This window comes from Cryptomeria japonica, chromosome 8 (genome assembly GCF_030272615.1).
Source record: "Cryptomeria japonica chromosome 8, Sugi_1.0, whole genome shotgun sequence".
NCBI lineage: Eukaryota > Viridiplantae > Streptophyta > Pinopsida > Cupressales > Cupressaceae > Cryptomeria > Cryptomeria japonica.
The window spans coordinates 407,626,173-407,644,101 of record NC_081412.1 but is presented as its reverse complement, the minus strand read 5'-3'; the positions used below and the strand labels follow the sequence as shown (position 1 = coordinate 407,644,101).

The following is a 17,929-nucleotide window of genomic DNA, read 5'->3' as shown; positions in this document are numbered from 1 at the left end:
ACTAAACGTAGCCTTGGGGAAGCATTTGACCAAAGAATATTTCTATGTTGTAAATTTGGGGGATATTGATGTAATCTTGGTAACCCCATGGATACTCTTTGGGGTGTTTTTACCTAGAGCTTCCAAAATTGGAGCTTTGTTTTAAACATAATGGGTACGAAGTCCTTTTACGAGGGTATGAGATGGATCACCAAGAGTAGTTTCATCCACAAAGATGGAAAGAATCCTTAGACATGGACAAGGGGAATGGGCTACCCAATGCATGATCCTTGACAAATACTCTTCCCAAGGCAAAACTATACACATTGATATCCAACCAATCTTAAAGAAACACACGAAGATATTTGGTGGTATATGTTTCAACCCATTTATTACTCCAAATGTAGACAAACGAGTGTTCTGAACTATTGTTTACTGATTCAAATGCCAAATCCCCATTTTTAACTTATTTTGCACCCCTTTTCCCAAAAACAATGGCTTGTTGTCCTTCATGTCCACAAGTATGCACTATTGCAAGTCCTAGAAGATTAATGGGACTCTTTGCATCAGAAAAAATTGCTGCTAATACTTCCAGGAATTGTGTAGATTATTGCATCAAAAAAAAGGCATCCAATGTTGACCTTCAAGGACTAAAACCATTAACAATGCAAGTGAATTGTTTGATGGTTCAACACCTATTGCAAAACAAAAAACACAAATGATCATTGGACGTAAAGACTTTCTTATTTTCCTTTTTGTGGGGGCAAAGAAAATCACAAAATAACTAAGGATGCTCTTGCATCATACATGGTGTCAAGGATTAAGTACTCCCACAACAAATGACCGATATACTAGGTTAAATGAACTTAAGATTATGTATTAAAAACAATAAATCATATAAACCAATCCATCTAACAAAAATGTCAAAAAGTAAATGGAACAATATACAGAAACAATATTACACAAGACACCAATGTTTACATTCGAAGGCAAGAGAGAAACCCACAATCAACAAGCAAATGTTGTTATAATGTTCAGTTTCTAGAGATTCAATACAACATGTCACTTACAGAGTCTCTATCTAAGGTATTATAGAATACCCTTCAATCAACCTTCCAAGGTCTAGCATCCAATGTCAAATGGTCAACCTTTTGTTCCACCTATCCTCAATCTAACCCTGGCATCTTCACGCAAAAAAATGTTGAACACATGGCAAGACTGAGAGGGGCGGTAAATCAGTCCAAAACTTCAAAACAAAGTAATTATAAATAGCATCGACTCATTTAGCAACAACACATTAATCATCAACACATAAGCATCAACCATCAACACACAAACACCAGATTTACATGGAAAACCCAAACAGGGAAAAACCACGGTGAGAATCTAACTCACAATATGAATAAGAATGATTACAAAGTTTTACTCTCACTACCAAGGAGCAACACCACGTGAAAGACTTGCAAGGCTAAGGCACACTGCCTAAGGGCAAGATACAAGGACTTGTACAGCCAAGGCTCGCTACTTTAGGGCAAGATACAAACTGTTGCCGAAAGATTCACTATCAATCAGCAATGAAGGAAATAGCTGAATTAAAACTAGCAGGATTCTCCTAAACATGAAATCGTCCTTGAACAACTAGATCAAGTGACCAACATCATGGCAAACATCTCTAATAACTTATATTGTCACAACACATTGTCTTATTGAATATATCACCTTCAAAGCTCTTCTCAACCTGACTTTCAGACATTCACAAACTCAAATCTGCTTGCATATCATTTGCATACACTTCTCATCAATTCACACACAACCAACACACTCAACTCATCCATCCACACTTCTTAAATATGAGATACATCATTGAAAATCTGATTGAGGGTCGACGAAAACAGAATAAGCAATATTACACAAAATAAGCCACCCTGACCAAAAATATTCAAAGCGGTCCACTCCAATAGAAAAAGGGAACCAAAACATATTAAAATACATCCTTCCAAGATTAATCCAACAATCCACACACGCTAATACATTCTCCAAAGTCGTTACCAAACGTAACGTGTATATATAGCAATCAATCGGCCGCACAACATCTTCCAATGCAAAATACTTCGTGCAGATCTCCACACGCCATTGTAATGTCCCCTAATGGGACCCTCTTATTATCTGACCTTGAATCACAATTTTAGGGCATAGTGATTACAATAGAGGGACACTATTGTCAACTAAGCTTGGTCTGGACCCTACACAACAGATTAGTCAACATTTCCATTATGCCTTGATAAACTATATATTAAGCATTCTTATATGTTGCATAGTTATATGAAGGATTCAACAACCTTTTCTCTCCCTACACCAGTTACCATTATGGAGCTCAAGGAGAATCACCCAAGGCACCTTGAGTCTATGCCTCTCCAACAAGCCCAAGAGCACCGAGGACCTCATCAACTTGGCCTCTTGGCCCACACTCGGGGTCGGCGTACCTATTGGAGCCTAGTGCTCTTGCTTCCTTGTATTCTCCCTCCATAATTGGATGGTGAGATTGAAAGGTATTACAGACTCCATCATATAATTTACTTAATCGTCATATGAACAGTTGGTGATAGAAAGGCATTAATTCCCTGTTATACATATTGCAGCCCATATTAATATTACTATTAAATTCTGCATAAGAACATCATTAGGCTTCATTTATTAAGCATACATATTCAGCTCATCCCCATGCATACCACCAAGAACAAAGATGTTACTGCCTGTAACTTAATAACAGTTCTGATCTGATCTGATCCATGGTGATGTCACCAGATGCTTTTGATTTCTTTCCTTTATATCTCTCAATGTGAGGGAGAGGTCACACCTCTTCATCATGTATACCCTTTGGCAAGAGACATGCCCTTTCCACCATTAGCACCCTTTGAAAGAGTGTAACGCTTCATTATATCTGCCCTTTGAAAGGGACAAAACCTTTCATGATCAGATCTGCACTTCTTATTTAAACCAGATCTGCACTTCTGATTCCACAATTATCCCCTTCTCAAATGAGGTTCTCTTCTCCCTTTTATATCCCATGTTTTAGGGAGTCTCAACTTTTCCTTCCATGTCTTTTGACCATTCATTAACTTAATTAAATTTTAATTATATTTAATTATATTATTTTACATTTAAATTTAAATTTTATTTTTATTCTTTTGTATTTTAATATTATTATTATTTATTATTAAATTCTATTTCAAAGTGGGGACATTACAGCCGTGGTGAGACCCATAAAAACATCTCAATACAACTTCCAACTCATATCCAGACCAAAAGAATATGATCCAATTAAGATAACTTAATCGGACACACCAAGTCATAACATAACTGAATATCCTGAGCATAAATCAACAAAGCTCTCTTGCAGAACAAAGAAACCATTTGAGAAACACACTGAGAATACCAAACATGCCATGAAACCACATCCACTAAACCGCAACACAATCTGCAACATATCCAGAGAGCATCAAAGGCTTCTTGGACCATTCTGACAGACACACTTCCTGCAAGAGAAAGAGATAACTATCCAAAACAAAATGCCACAACCAACACCAAAAGTACGTAACTCCAACAACCAAGAGCATATCCGAACCAATATCTATCCGGATAACCAGGTTTGACATTAGTGACAACCATACAAACTCATGCTTCCATCAAAAAATACATATAGGTGTCATCGTGGAATACCAACCATCCAATTGTAAAACCAACCCATCGAATACCAAGAATCACAGAAGTATATTCTAACCTACCATGACATCAACATGCCATACATATCACTGATCATGATGTCTATACAAACTCTCAAAGAAATTTGAGATGGAAGATTGTAATGGTTCAAGGACAAAATTAGGGAAGGACTTTGCTAATGATTCTAACATGGATGCCTCCTTTTACCAATCACTTGTGGGGAGTTTGTTGGATATGACTCACAATAGACTAGATATTGCTTTCGTTGCTGGTTATGTGGCTAGTTATATGGAAAACCCATAGGAAAGTCATTGGAATCATGCAACAAAGCATATGTAAAGGTATGTAAATATTGCTTTGGATATTGAAGTGCTCAATCTATTTTTAGCCCAAGTTGATTGGTCATTCAAATTACAATTGTGGTGTTGATAACGATGACTGAAAATCTACTTTTAATTTTATTTCCAGTTATGGTGTTGGCCCAATTGCATGGATGAGCAAGAAGAAGACTGTTATTTCTACGTCTTCTACAGGAGCCAAGTTCTATAGTTTGGCTCAAGGAAGACCGCAATTGCAATGGTCACATCATTTACTTTAGGAGCTTGCCATCACACAAGATGGACCTTACAAGATTTGGATAGATAATCAAAGTGCTACCTCTATGACCACAAATAGTGTTGCATCAGCAGTTAAAACAATTTAAGATGGGCATGCATTGCATTCACGAGTGAGTGCAACATGGAGAGTGATGAACGATATATTCCAACAACAAAAGAGAATAGCAAGCATCTTCACCAAACCTTTGGCAAAGGTTCCATTTGTTTGTCTTTGAGAGATGGTAGGATACAAGTTATTATCATCAAGGGAAGGTGTTCAATTTATGGTATCTTCACCTGGCTCACTCAATATTAAAGGAGGGTGTTGAGTAACAAGATTGATTTGTGGCTTGTGTTCATTAAAATTAAATGAACTGTCGTTTAGCTCTCCCATATTCATTATACACCTAATGTATATACTATTTTGATCTTTATGATCAAAGGTCGTGATTCAACCCTTGCATGTTGTTAATCCATGGATCATTTATTTAGGCACGTCCACATGGATCATGCCTTAGTTGAGTTTGACTACATATATGCAGCCTAGATAAACACTTGTAAGCAATCAAGTTCTTTCATTGCCACCATTCAAGTGTATCCTGCAACACTTCATAACTATGTGTTCAAATCTTCTTTTGTTTTATTCTTGAGGTAATTGGTTTGGTGATCATTCTTGTGGAAAGAATTGCACAATCCTATAATTCTTTCTACTAATTTTGGCTTGACAAGGATCCAATGAATTTCACAGATTTCACTGAAATCATTTAATTTCCATGAATTTAGTTCGGAAGCATTTTACTGCTCTTTTCAATCCCATCCTTCCCTTACTTTCCTATGCCAATTAATCCAATCCCCTACACAGTTATCATCAACATAATCAGCTTCTTGATTTGAGAAGGACAATTGACAAGGAACATGATGTTTTGGGCCCAATTTAACTGACAAGACTTGAAACTTGAGCACTTTTACAAAATGAAAAATAAGTAATAACTATCTTATAAATCAAAAGAAAAATGTACTTTCAGCTTCATCTCGGATAAGAATGTCAAAACTGGGTATAACATAATGATAATTTAGAACTACAAATTAAGCTTCCTCTACTGGGAAAGCAACATTATGTTACACCATGACATTTACCACAGAAATAGGATTTTGTTGCGAGATTTGGTTGATAATACTGCTTTCTTAGGCACAATTTCAACCAATCGCAATTTTGTTCTTAACTGTTGAATAGACTTAGTTTATTCAATATAGTTGCATTGCATCTAGTCCTATAAGATCTATTTCTTGTATTCATTTGTTTCGAATGCAGCAAAACAATATGTTATCCATATAATGTGAGATATGTTCATAGTTGTCTCATTTTCAGTGATAATGCCTTAAGTCCTTAAATAAATAATGTATTTTCCAACACAAAATGGTACTTTCGTACAGAATCATCCATTGAATACTTTCCTTCACAATTTGCCCACTTCCTATCAAATTTCTTTTGCATCTCTAGCTAGTTTAGTGCCAATTTTTTGTGATCTATCTTTTCCATTCACCATGGAGTTGCCAATCTATGTGGTATCGACAATTGCAAGAGCCTCTGAGTATTAGTCTCCTGAGAAATTGTATTGGAAAAGAAATACAAATTCAAAGTCTAAGCTACACCCAAACAATTAGAGTTCATTGCAAGTAATTATCTACCATAACATGCAACAAATTCTTGTAGGTAATAAGAATGCAACATATATTACCAAATCGGGATCAATGGTATGTCATGTTCCCTTTTTCCTTGAACGCTGCTGCGGGAGAATGCAAAGCTATTGCATAACCTAAAGATTCACTAGAAATGACATATTGCATCCATCAGAATAAGTAGATGGCGGTCTATATTGCATACATTGGCACGTGTCTTGCAATTCCATTTACCGGTTTCAAGTATTTGATTCAGTATGATTAAAATAGACAGACTTACTCTGTTGACTAATGCTCCCTCACTTGTGTTTTTGTTTGTTCGCATCCTAATCAAGATTCCTTCATTTAGTATGCCACGGGAATATTATTGATTCGATTATCCAACTTCTGGTGCTAAAGCATTCAACTACTTGGCAATCTGAAGCGTTCTAAAATTGGTTAAAGAGGACTTTGAACAGCCGGCTAATTGTTCTAGCATGTTCAGAAATTTGGCAAAATTAAAGACAATGATGCAAAATGTGAAAATGTGAAAATGTTCAATTTCAATCAGCTTGGGGGAAAAACATTTGAAAAAAAAACAATTTGATGAATATTTGCAGCTAAGATGCTTTGTGGAACAAAGGATTCAAAATCAATGTTTTAAGGTTTTCATTGTCTAAAGACCTTTAATACAGTTTTGAACCATCGACAACCTGGATCACTCGCTAACCGATCCATCATCAGGATTTAAGCAGTATCAAAAAACCATAATGCAAAACTTGAAAGGTTCAAAGGTTCAAAAACATCTATAGCAGGTTTTACTTGATTTTTGGTTTTTCCAAGTTCGAAAATACCTAACAATTGCCAAAGCTCTTACGGATTATAGAAGCATATGCCATCCATTTCAAGGGACTTTCCTCACTCTTCATCAAGAAACTGTGATTTGGTATAAGAACCGTGGACCGAAAAAATTAAAAACTTACAAGCTGGTCGCCTATCTAGAAGAGATTTGGAAAATCTGTAAAATATCTTCTGAGAATACTTATAATGGCAATAAATTCTAAAAAATGTGCAAAGAAAAAGAGACATACCGACATGGCTGTATCTTGATAGTGCTTGAACAGGGTCGCAGAAACCATGCCAGGGGCATTCTCCTTTGAAGCCATGGCGTCGCGGCAAGCAAGCTCTTGAATCGGATGCTTTTTTAAGGCAGGCGGAGGTGGAGATGAAGACTGCTGAATTTGCAGCGGTTTTACGAAGCAGGCATAATTGCTATTGCTATTATTATGCTGCTGTCTCCATGAATCATTATTGTTATTGTAGTTGCTGTTATTGTTTCCATTGTCGTGTCTGGCGAATTTATGCAGAGGAGCAAGGGGGCGCGTCCAGGGGCGCTGCACAACTTCGCCGTTGGGAGAAAAGGAGGAATCCTCTTCCACATGATAGTCTGCTTGAAATCTTTTCTGGTTTTTCTGGGCCCTTTGCGGGTACGGAGAAACATCTGTCGAAGGAGAACAAGCATTCTTTGAGATCGTCTTTTGGCCGCCGGGCGGGGGAAAAAAAGGAGGCTTATTGCGGGACTGTTGTTTCTGAACGGAATGTGAAGCAGACGCGGAGTCGATGACGGCCCAGAGTTCTGCATCGTCCAAATCGTTATCGTCTCCGCAGAATTGAACCAGAGCCATTGCCTTTTCCCTCTTTTCAACCCAATTTCAAATTTGCTTCCAAGGGGATTCGAACAGTCGCCCTCCCGCTTCTCCTGAAGCTCTGCTCTTTGTCCTTTAATTTAAAGCTTCCTTTAAATTTCAAATTTGAAATGAGATTTAATGATATATTTAAAGAAGCTTTAAATTAATATTTACGCCCAATATTTTGTTTATGGTTTGAAAAACATTACGCATAGACGTCAAAGCATTATACCCAATCTTAAAAGAACCTCCAATATGCTTGTAATGTGTAGGATAAAATTTATATTTCACTTTTAATTGTTATGTTTTAAGTTATTTATGTGGACGTTTTAATGTAGGTTAAAAAAAAAAAGTTAGTTCCAATTTTAAAATCAATATTCTAATATATAAAATTATTTATTTTTATATATATTTGATTTATATTTTAAAATTTGTATTTTTAAGATTTCAAATATGATTTCAATTTTACTTTTAAAAATTCAAATTGTCACTTTTCAAAGTTAACAAAATGATTATTATTATAATAAGATTCATTTGTGTAATTATAGCAATATGTCAATATAGAAGATAAATGACACGCAATATCAAAGATTTCTAACACACAATATAAGTGATGATTATGGGTCAAGATGTCCTAATATCAATTATATACAAAAATAGAATAATCTTTGAAGTATGATAACAATGCACAAAACTCCTTATGGTAGAAACCACAAGAGATCTCAAACACACTATTATACTCAACAACCCCCCTTACAATAATTACCTCCTTTATATAGACCATTACAAAAATGATATCGTGTCCTATTATCTAACCATCCATAGGTGATCTTTGTAGGCATTTTAGCTTGATGATACCTAAATCTCATCCTTGATAACAACATACAAAACTCTTTACATGGTAGAAGCAACCCCACACTATATCTCTAAGAGATCCCAAACACAATATCATACACAACAACCCCCCTTACAATAATAATCACCTCCTAATAATAAAACGGTGGAGAGGTAAACCACAATCGTAGTGAAGACCTACTTATCACCTAATTTAATTAATCACATAAGTTGTTCACATGACTTGATAAAATTGACTTAAGGGATGTGTGTCGCGTATTTACATCTTCATCCACCTAAATGCATTATATTATCAAATCACTAGATAAATATCATACACCATCCTTCATTGGCATGTTCCATCCTCGAAATGTGACAAGAAGCTAAATAATAAGATTCTTATAAGTCATTACAATAATGACATTGTATCCTATCATCCAACCATCCATAGGTGATCATTGTAGTGGTTTGAGCTTAACGGTACCTAAATCCCATCCTTGATATATATATATATATTTTGCACCCATCTAATATCATTCTTCATCAAGGTATGTATTTTCTTGCCATGAGTAGTCATATAGCTAGGATGCCACTAATTGTTGTAGTTGTTCTTTTGATTCTATGTAGATATATAATGATCAACATGTTGATTCGATGTATTATCATACCTCCATGGTGGTTTCCTATCTGATTTTTGCCTTTCACAATGATGTTGACATCAATATAATGCACCAAGTGCTATCTACAGAATCTTCTTCAATTATTTGCCCTTCGTTGTTGCTTTTATTATTAGCTCAAGAAGGGGGAGCAAACTTTTCCTATTTTTTCTTTATATATGTCTCCTCTTGTTTGTCCTTTGATTTTATAAATGCACTCTTTAATAGCTTTTGAACTTTCTCTAGTTTGACTTTTATTTGGTCTTCATTCTGTGTAATATTCTATAACAAACTCTTTCCTCTTACACTAAAACTTATTGGATTTTTTTCGCACATTAATATTTACTATTACTAAAGATAATAAACAAGAATACCACAAATAATATCCAACCCATTCATATTACAAGGATTAAAGTTTGAATACAAAACATATTTATACATTGATAGCTTTGGAATCTTAAAAAATTACATATCCTTACTTGTTATTGATTGTTCTTTATGTGCTTTGATTATACCTATAATTTCCTAGCTAATTTCATGAGAATGGAGTTTTACTTGTCACTAGGATTTACAAAAATAATACCAGTCTCCTTTTGAATACATCCATGAAATCGAAGGAATGAATCTTCCATCCTTGAAGTTAAAGAGCATGTTGTGAGATTTTGCCAAGATCAAGGGCACAATGAAAAGCATAAAAGAGAGACAATAGTATGACAAGAACAAACTGTATTCTCATCAATATGCAAATGATCAACTAGATTAACCAATACAATGAATATAAGCCTGCATATATAGGCAAGGCCAAATGGATATGTGAGCACACAATCATGACATGTGGCTCAATGAGAAACAAGGGTAGAAAAGAAAGAGTAGGGGTAGGTAGCAAAAATAATATAATATTCCACAAGAGGTGGATGACCCACTGAATGTGGAGTGTAACAGCAAGATAGGACCACAAAAGGTGGAATTTCTCCTACAAGCTACATCCCTATGTGCACACTGCCCTAAGTGTCTCATATCCAAACTACAATGAGATGCATTATCCTAAGTTAACTTAAGTAAAGTGTAATTATATCCTGTAAGAATAAATGATTACACCAACACCCCCTCTTAAGTGCAACTTAGGGGAATGAAGACTCAAGTCAACAATGCAAGATGGGTCCTGGCTACTAGGCCATGATAGGTACCCATGTACAATATGCAAATGCAAGCAAACCTATGCAATACAATCTCTCACAAATGGATAAAGGGAGAAAACCCAGTGGGAAAAAACTCCTCCCCAAAAGAGAGATAAATGTATAAAAGACTCTCAAAGAAGAAGGACAAAACCTCAAAGAGGAAAAAGTCCCCCCATAAGAGAGGAAGGAGAAGTCAGCTAACCCCCCCTAATGAGACATCACGCACCCCCAAGAGAGCTCACAACTGTTGGAACTTACTCTTAGTGAAGGGTTTGGTGAATATGTTTGCAACCTGCTCCGTTGTAGGACAATACTGTAAATCAATGACCTGCTCCTGAATCAACTCTCGGATGTAGTGCATATGAATCTCGATGTGTTTGGTCCACTGATGTTGAACCGGGTTCTTCGAGATTGCAATAGCATTCTAATTGTCACAATGTAGAACTGTTGGTCGTGGAGTGGAGAACCCAAACTCAGTGAGAATATGATGAAGCCAAATAGTCTCAGTCACTGCATTAACAACCCCTTGATACTAAGCCTCTATCGAAGAGAGAGCAATAGCTTACTGCTTCTTGCTCTACCAACAAATGGGGCCCGAACCAAGGTGGAAGTTGTAACCAAAAGTAGACTTGCAATCATCAAGATCGCTAACCCAATCGAAGTCTATGTAACCAACCAAGTGAAGTCTTGTGTCTACTGCATAGTGAATCCCATAATGATGTGTGCCCTAGATGTAGTGTAGAATGCATTTGGCGGCTTTCCAATGAAGCTCATGTGGTTCCTGCATGAAGCGAGAAACCATGCCAACTGCAAATGAAATGTCAGGGCGTGTGTGATTCAAGTAGATGAGACTACCCACAAGTTGTTGATACAATGTGGCATCAACTAGTGAAGAAGAGCACCTAGCCTCAAGCTTGACTCCTGAAAGAAAGGGAGTCGATGCAGGCTTACAATAAGCCATATTAAAGCGTGCAAGTAGATCAAGAGCATACTTGGGCTACGAAAGAGTAATCCCGAAAGATGACTGTGAAATCTCTATCCCTAGAAAGTAATGCAAAAGACCCAAGTTAGTCATAGCAAATATGTCATGCAAAGCAGATTCAACACTGCTAATGATGGATGTGATGCTCCTTGTAATGATCAAATCATCAATATAGAGCACAAGTATCAAGTGTGATTCATCTTGTCGCAAAATGTAGACATTCGGATCGGAATGACACCTGGTGAACCCTGCTGAGAGAAGAAAGGAATTCATCTTGGCGTACCAAGCCCTGGGGGCCCGCTTAAGGCCATAGAGAGATTTCTTCAGTCTGCAAACCAAGGAAGAATCCTCGATGAAACCCAACCATGAGTTGCAACAATAGCAAGTGTCAAGCGAATGGAGTTCATCTTGGCTATGGGCGTAAAGGTCTCAGTATAGTCAACACCTAGAACTTGAGAGAAACCTTTCGCAACAAGTCGAGCCTTATACTTATCCACACTACCATTCGCTGCAAACTTGGTCCGATAAATCCACTTATATCGAACCATCTTTCTCCCCTTAGGGAGAGGGGCTAACTCCCATGTATTGTTCCTCATCAAGGAACTATACTCTTCCTCCATAGCTTGGTCCCACTCGGGAACCTCTGATGCTTCCTGAAATGTCTGTGGATCGGAAGTGGTAGCAATGTAAGCATGTGGAAGGTCTTGATACTGTGATCGAGTCCTCTATGTAATTGAAGGATCCCCAACAAGAGAACCCGCTGACTCAAGTGTCTATCAAGCCCAACGAGGTCTACATGGAGGTGGAGAACGAGGCTCCTCAACTGCAAGTGGACCCTGCGGAGGTGTAACCCTACGAGTCAGAGTTGAAGGAGTCTCATCATCTGAATCACTCGCATCACTATCCACAATGGAGGAAGGTAGAGGAGGTAGAGAGGCTAAGTTAGGAGAGCTTTCCTCAAAATGAACACTCCTCTCAATAAAAACCTCATGTGTCTCAGGATCCATCAATCAATATGCCTTAACACCCTCGGGATATCCAACAAAAACACAAGGCCGACTCTGAGGTTCCAATGCCTTGCGTTTCTGCAGAGGAATGCGAGCCCATGCTGGACACCCAAAGACTCTGAAATGTCTCACAATCGGTTTCCTACCAGCCCAAGCCTCAAAGGGAGTAATACCCGTCAAAGCTTTGTGAGGAACCCGATTTTGGATGTGTGTGGCACAACTAATAGCCTCTGCCCAAAAGGCGGGATTAAGAGAATGTGCACGTATCATACGGCTAGCCATTTCTTTGAGAGTTTTATTCTTGCATTCTGCAACTTCGTTTTGTTGTGGAGTGTAGGCAACTGAATGCTGAAGATCAATCCCCTCGAATGTACAAAAATCCTCATGTCTTTTGTTCACATATTCCCTTCCATTATCTGTGCGAAGAATCTTGACCACTTTCCCTGATTGCTTCTCCACATGAGCCTTGAAGTCTAGAAATTTGTCAAACACTTCGCTCTTGCGAATAAGAAAATAGACCCAAGTGAAGTGGGAGTAGTAATCAATGAAGGTGAGGACATAGCGGGCCTTACTAAATGAAGGTGATGGAAATGGACCTGCTACAACGTTGTGAACAAGTTGAAGAACTTCCAAATCTCTCCAAGCTTTCCCCTTATCAAACTTCTCCCTGGGATGCTTGCCCATGGAACATCCTGAACATACACCCTCTAAAAAATAGATTTGAGGTAGACCTATGAGCATGTCTTTAGTGTTGAGTTGTTGAAGACAACGATAGTTAAGGTGACCAAACCGCTCATGTCGTAGCTTACTTTCTGAATTTGAATGAGTAAGCAAGGCCCTAGAAGGAGAACTTGGCACAACGTGGGAGAATGAATAAAGCCTTGAGTTGTCATTGACTTGTCCCACTACTACCAAGGCATCATTATCAAGTTCTTTCAGGTGTAAACTCAACCTTTTTCCCATTCCCATAGTGAGTGATTTGGTAGATAGAGAGACGATTGGTAGACAAGTTAGGAACATAAAGAACATTCTCAAATGTTCCATCATCCATGTCAACCGAACCTTTCCCTTCAACCTCAACTTGTGTATCATATCCTATGTATATGTGAGGTACCTTTGATGGCTCCAATGAAGAAAATTTCTCCTTTGTAGAACCCATGTGATAAGAGGCACCCGAGTCAAGTATCCACTCTTGTGAAGAACCTATTTTAGCCACAAATGCTTGCCCTTTTCCCTTAGACTGTGAGGAAGCGGAAGGAGATGAATCCTTCTTGTTGTAGGTGGATGGAAAATTGATGTTGTTCTTCTTAAGAAGATTTGTCAACCCATCAACTTGCTTGGTGTGGCATTGATGCTCATCATGACCATACTTCTTGCAATAAGCACACGTTGGTTTATCCTTCATAGGTGGAGTCCCCTTCTTGGAAGATGATAAAAAATTGCCTTGTGATGGGGAGGATGATTGTCCTTTTTCCTGTTGTGGCTTTGAATTAGATTGCTTCTTCTTCTTCTTGGAATCTTTTCCTTGACTCCCTTGACTCCCTTGATTAGCCACTAAAGCCTTGGACTTTGAAGACTCGAGAATCCCCATGTTCAACAACTTAGATTGTTCCAACATCAACATTTATGTGAAAGCATCAAATGAAAGCATAGTGTAGGAACTCCCCACTGTCAAACGATGAGTTTGGAAGCTAGAAACAAATGTTGCATATTCAGGTGAAAGCTTGTCCAACAACTTGAATATCAACTGAGCATCCTTTTTGTCAATTGCACAATCCTTAAGGTTTGCTCCTAGCTCATTTGCTTTGGTGACATAATCTTGGATTGTATCAAAACTCTTGGGATCCAAGTTGGTGAGCTCATTGTCAATCTTGAAACCTCTAATTTCATCAACTTGTCCATACAATTTCAAAAATATATCCCAAGCCTCTTTGATTGTAGAACACTTCTCAATGTGAAAAATAAGGTCATCCGATACATACTTACGCAAAGTTCCAAGAGCCATGCAATTTTTAGTGAGCCATTCTAACTGAGCATTAGGATCAACCTTAGGATCAGGTGGTGTTTCTATTGTTCCATCTATGTAATGCATGAGTCCTTTTTCCATTAGTTTGCTCCATGCTTTAATTTTCCAAGATGCATAATTATGAGGAGTTAAAGGTGGAAATTTATGAGGACTCATAGCAACAAAAATGAAACAGCACAAGGAAAGAGAGGCACAATCACACAAGACACCCCCCCAAATTCACTCAATCAAAGAACCCCCCCCCCCCAAAAAAAAATGATGATTTGGCACTTTATACTTAGTGCGTGTACAATGGGCCACTTGCAAAAAATGGCAAAGTGGACTTCTGATTTCAACTTTACAACTACCTCAAAGAGACCAAAGGAGACTCAAACTGATAATGCAAGAGATCTAAGCTAAGATCCAAGCAAATTACAAGTACCAAGTAGGCCAAAAAGGACCAATATATGAAAGTACAATATCCACTCAAAAGATCTGAAAAATTATCATAGATTATGAAAGTAGATGAAAAAATAGACACTTTAAAAAAAATGGCACCTGAAAAGGAGGTCATATGAGCCCAAACGAAGCCTTTGAAGTTGCATAATTGAGGATTGGATAGGTACAACTGAGAGAATCTGAAACTTCTGAAAAACCTGTGCACCAAAATCATAAAATAACCACACCACTATGGAGAGCATGAAAAATTATCCCAAATAAAAAAAAATTGCACCCAAAAAGGAGCGAAATTGAGCAAGTTATGAGCCTCCAAAGTTGACCCAAAAAACCAAACTGCTCAATGGAGAGGGGTCTAAATTTTTCAAAAAGGTGTTGACGCAGGCTGACGTCAGAAAATTACTGTGTTAAATTTGACGGCTATATGACCATCAAAATGCTCTTTGCACCCCCTGGCTAACTGTATGGAAAAGCTAACATGGCGACTGACTAGGGCGATGACTTTACAGATGACGTGGCATTGTGTTTCCCATGGGCCACTGGCCTCCTGCCACATGGCAGGCGTGGGTTCATCGGTAGGAAAGGTTCCGCTCAGCGGGAGGTGACCGAAGCCATGACTGGTCGGCAGCCGAAGGTGGAGCCCAGTGAGTGGCTAGCAGGAGGCGGCTGCAATGGGGCCGACAGCCAGGTCACGACAGGGCCGAAGCTATGGAGGAGGCGGCCTCTGTTGGTGGCCAGAGGCAGTTTGCAGGTCGACGGCGGGGCTGCCGAGGATGGGCGGTTGCCGCTGCTAGGGTGCTATTGGAATGAGTCAAGTGGGCTGCTGGAGAACGGGAGTTGTCGGGTATGGGAGCAGTCGAGAGAGCCTGCAGGTGGTACGGTGAGCAGAGATACCCGTAGGTGGTACGACCCTGCGTGTTGCGTAGGGTACGACCCTTGCAAAAAATCTTTTTCTTTTTCTCTTTTTTTTTTTTTTGAAAAAAAATCTAATGCGTCTTTATTTATTTTCAAATAAATAAATAAATATTTGCAAAATAAAAAAAACATTTTCCGAAAATCTGTACCGTACCATCCAAATTGGGCAAAAAATTCCTCCAACACCCAAAATTAATTTTTTTCCAAAATAGGTTGAGTTTATACTCGATTTTTATGGAAACGGCCTCCCAGACGCAATGGTTAGGTCGAAAATGCTTCAGGATTCCTCCAAAATGCACAATACCTCAGATCCAAAAATAGAAGCCTTCCAAGATGTCTCCCAAAACCAATCAATGAAGCCCCAATGACTTTGATACCATGTGAGATTTTGCCAAGATCAAGGGCACAATGAAAAGCATAAAAGAGAGACAATAGTATGACAAGAATAAATTGTATTCTCATCAATATGCAAATGATCAAACTGGATTAACCAATACAATGAATATAGGCCTGCATATATAGGCAAGGCCAAATAGATATGCAAGCACACAATCATGACATGTGGCTCAATGAGAAACAAGGGTAGGTAAGAAAAAGTAGGGGTAGGTGGGAGAAATAATATAATATTCCACAAGAGGTGGATGACCCACCGAATGTGGAGTGTAACAACAAGATAAGACCACAAAAGGTGGAATTTCTCCTACAAGCTACATCCCTATGTGCACACTTCCCTAAGTGTCTCATATCCAAACTACGATGAGATGCATTATCCTAAGTTAACTTAAGTAATTAAAATTATATCTTGTAAGAATAAACAATTACACCAACACATGTACTTGTATCCTTAATTAGTTTTGTCATACTCTTTACCTTCTTCTCTTCCTTCTTATGTTTTTTCTTCTTCTCTTGTAATTCTTCATCTTCTCCATCTTGTATTGTTTATCTATCCAGGAAAATATGTTCCATCTTATCCAATGAAGAGATGATATTTTACGACACATACCAACATTTAGCTTCACCTACTAAGTGTATAGTAAAACCAAGAAATGACAAATACCAATATTTAACTTCACCTTCTAAGTATATAGTAAAACCTAGTTTCTATGTTTGATCTTTACCATATTTTTTAATACATGTTCCACCATTCCAATACATCTCTACTTCCATCAAAATTAAGGTACCTCATTGAAACTAGGGTTTGAAAACATATCTCTCAATAGATCAGTTTTATAACAAATCTTGTTGATCAAACTTTGACCTAATCATTTAATAATGTTGTTAGTCTCACAACAAAAAATAAAACTAACGATCCACTAATGATTTTTCACAAGCTTTTTGTTGGCACTAGATTGTCATTGATGTCAATAGTTGAGATGTTGCACTAGATAGAGATGCATTGAGTGTGAGTGTCCTAGGGTGAAGATCAACATGACAGAGACAGTGTCGTCTCATGTTGGCAGAGTTGAGCAGATTTTAGTGTGGTTGAGCAAGTTTAACAAGCATGGAGTTTGCATTCAGTCAAAGGCTACAGAGAAGACAAAGAAGACTATTGGAGTTTTCTATTTGAACCTATAATTGGATAGAGATGACAAAGGTCATAGGGTTGTCAAGGCATTGGGAAAACAAACTTGACTTAGAAAAAGTGTTGTTGCAGTATAGCATAATGCATTGTGTTAGTCGCACGACTGTTATAGGGATTGCATAATGAGTTGTGTTAGTCGGGTTGTTGGACATGCCATCTCAACACTCTGCTTGTGAGTCCAACGTGGATACCTCTTAGACGCAAACCATTTGCAAGCACTGAGGTATAATGATGGGTCCCACTGTCCACTATGTTGCTAAGTGAGATATGAAGGCTACATGGACAAGAAACTTTGTTGATTGGTCTATGAAGTTGTAAGGAGCTTGCATGTCAAAGGGGTTTTATTTAGTTTGACTAGCAAATAAAAGAAGTGAATGCTCAACAGAGGCAGTTAAAAAAAAAAGATTATTTCCAGAATGGGAATTGTGTACGAGGAAAAATCAGTCGTAGTGGTTGCTGGGTAAAGAAGGAATGTAGCATTTAATATGGATGATTGCCAAACTAAAAAGAGGAGACAAGGCAGATTGTTTAGGGACTTGAGTAATTTTATTTTTTTAATTTTGGAGGGAAAATCTTTGGAGTGCGTAGATGACTACCTAGTGAAGGATATGGGTAGTTGGTGAATGAGTGAATGTGAGTGTAAGAAAGAAGAGGAGTGAAAAAGATAAG

General features: G+C 37.9%; 1 protein-coding gene across 3 annotated transcripts in view; it reads right to left on the bottom strand.

Moving 5' to 3' along the window:
- Positions 1–7,762, bottom strand: part of LOC131028586 (transcription activator MSS11) — a 49,493-nt gene extending 41,731 nt beyond the window's left edge. For 2 of the 3 annotated variants that reach the window (XR_009102609.2, XM_057958900.2), the window contains exon 1: positions 7,049–7,762. Coding sequence is in view for 2 of the 3 variants with exons in the window: in XM_057958900.2 (XP_057814883.2) it covers positions 7,049–7,642 (594 nt within the window). In the remaining variant the exon portion in view is untranslated. The remainder of the gene's footprint in view (positions 1–7,048) is intronic. The other variant, XM_057958898.2, reaches the window with a different exon arrangement.
- Between the last annotated feature and the right edge of the window lie 10,167 nt (positions 7,763–17,929).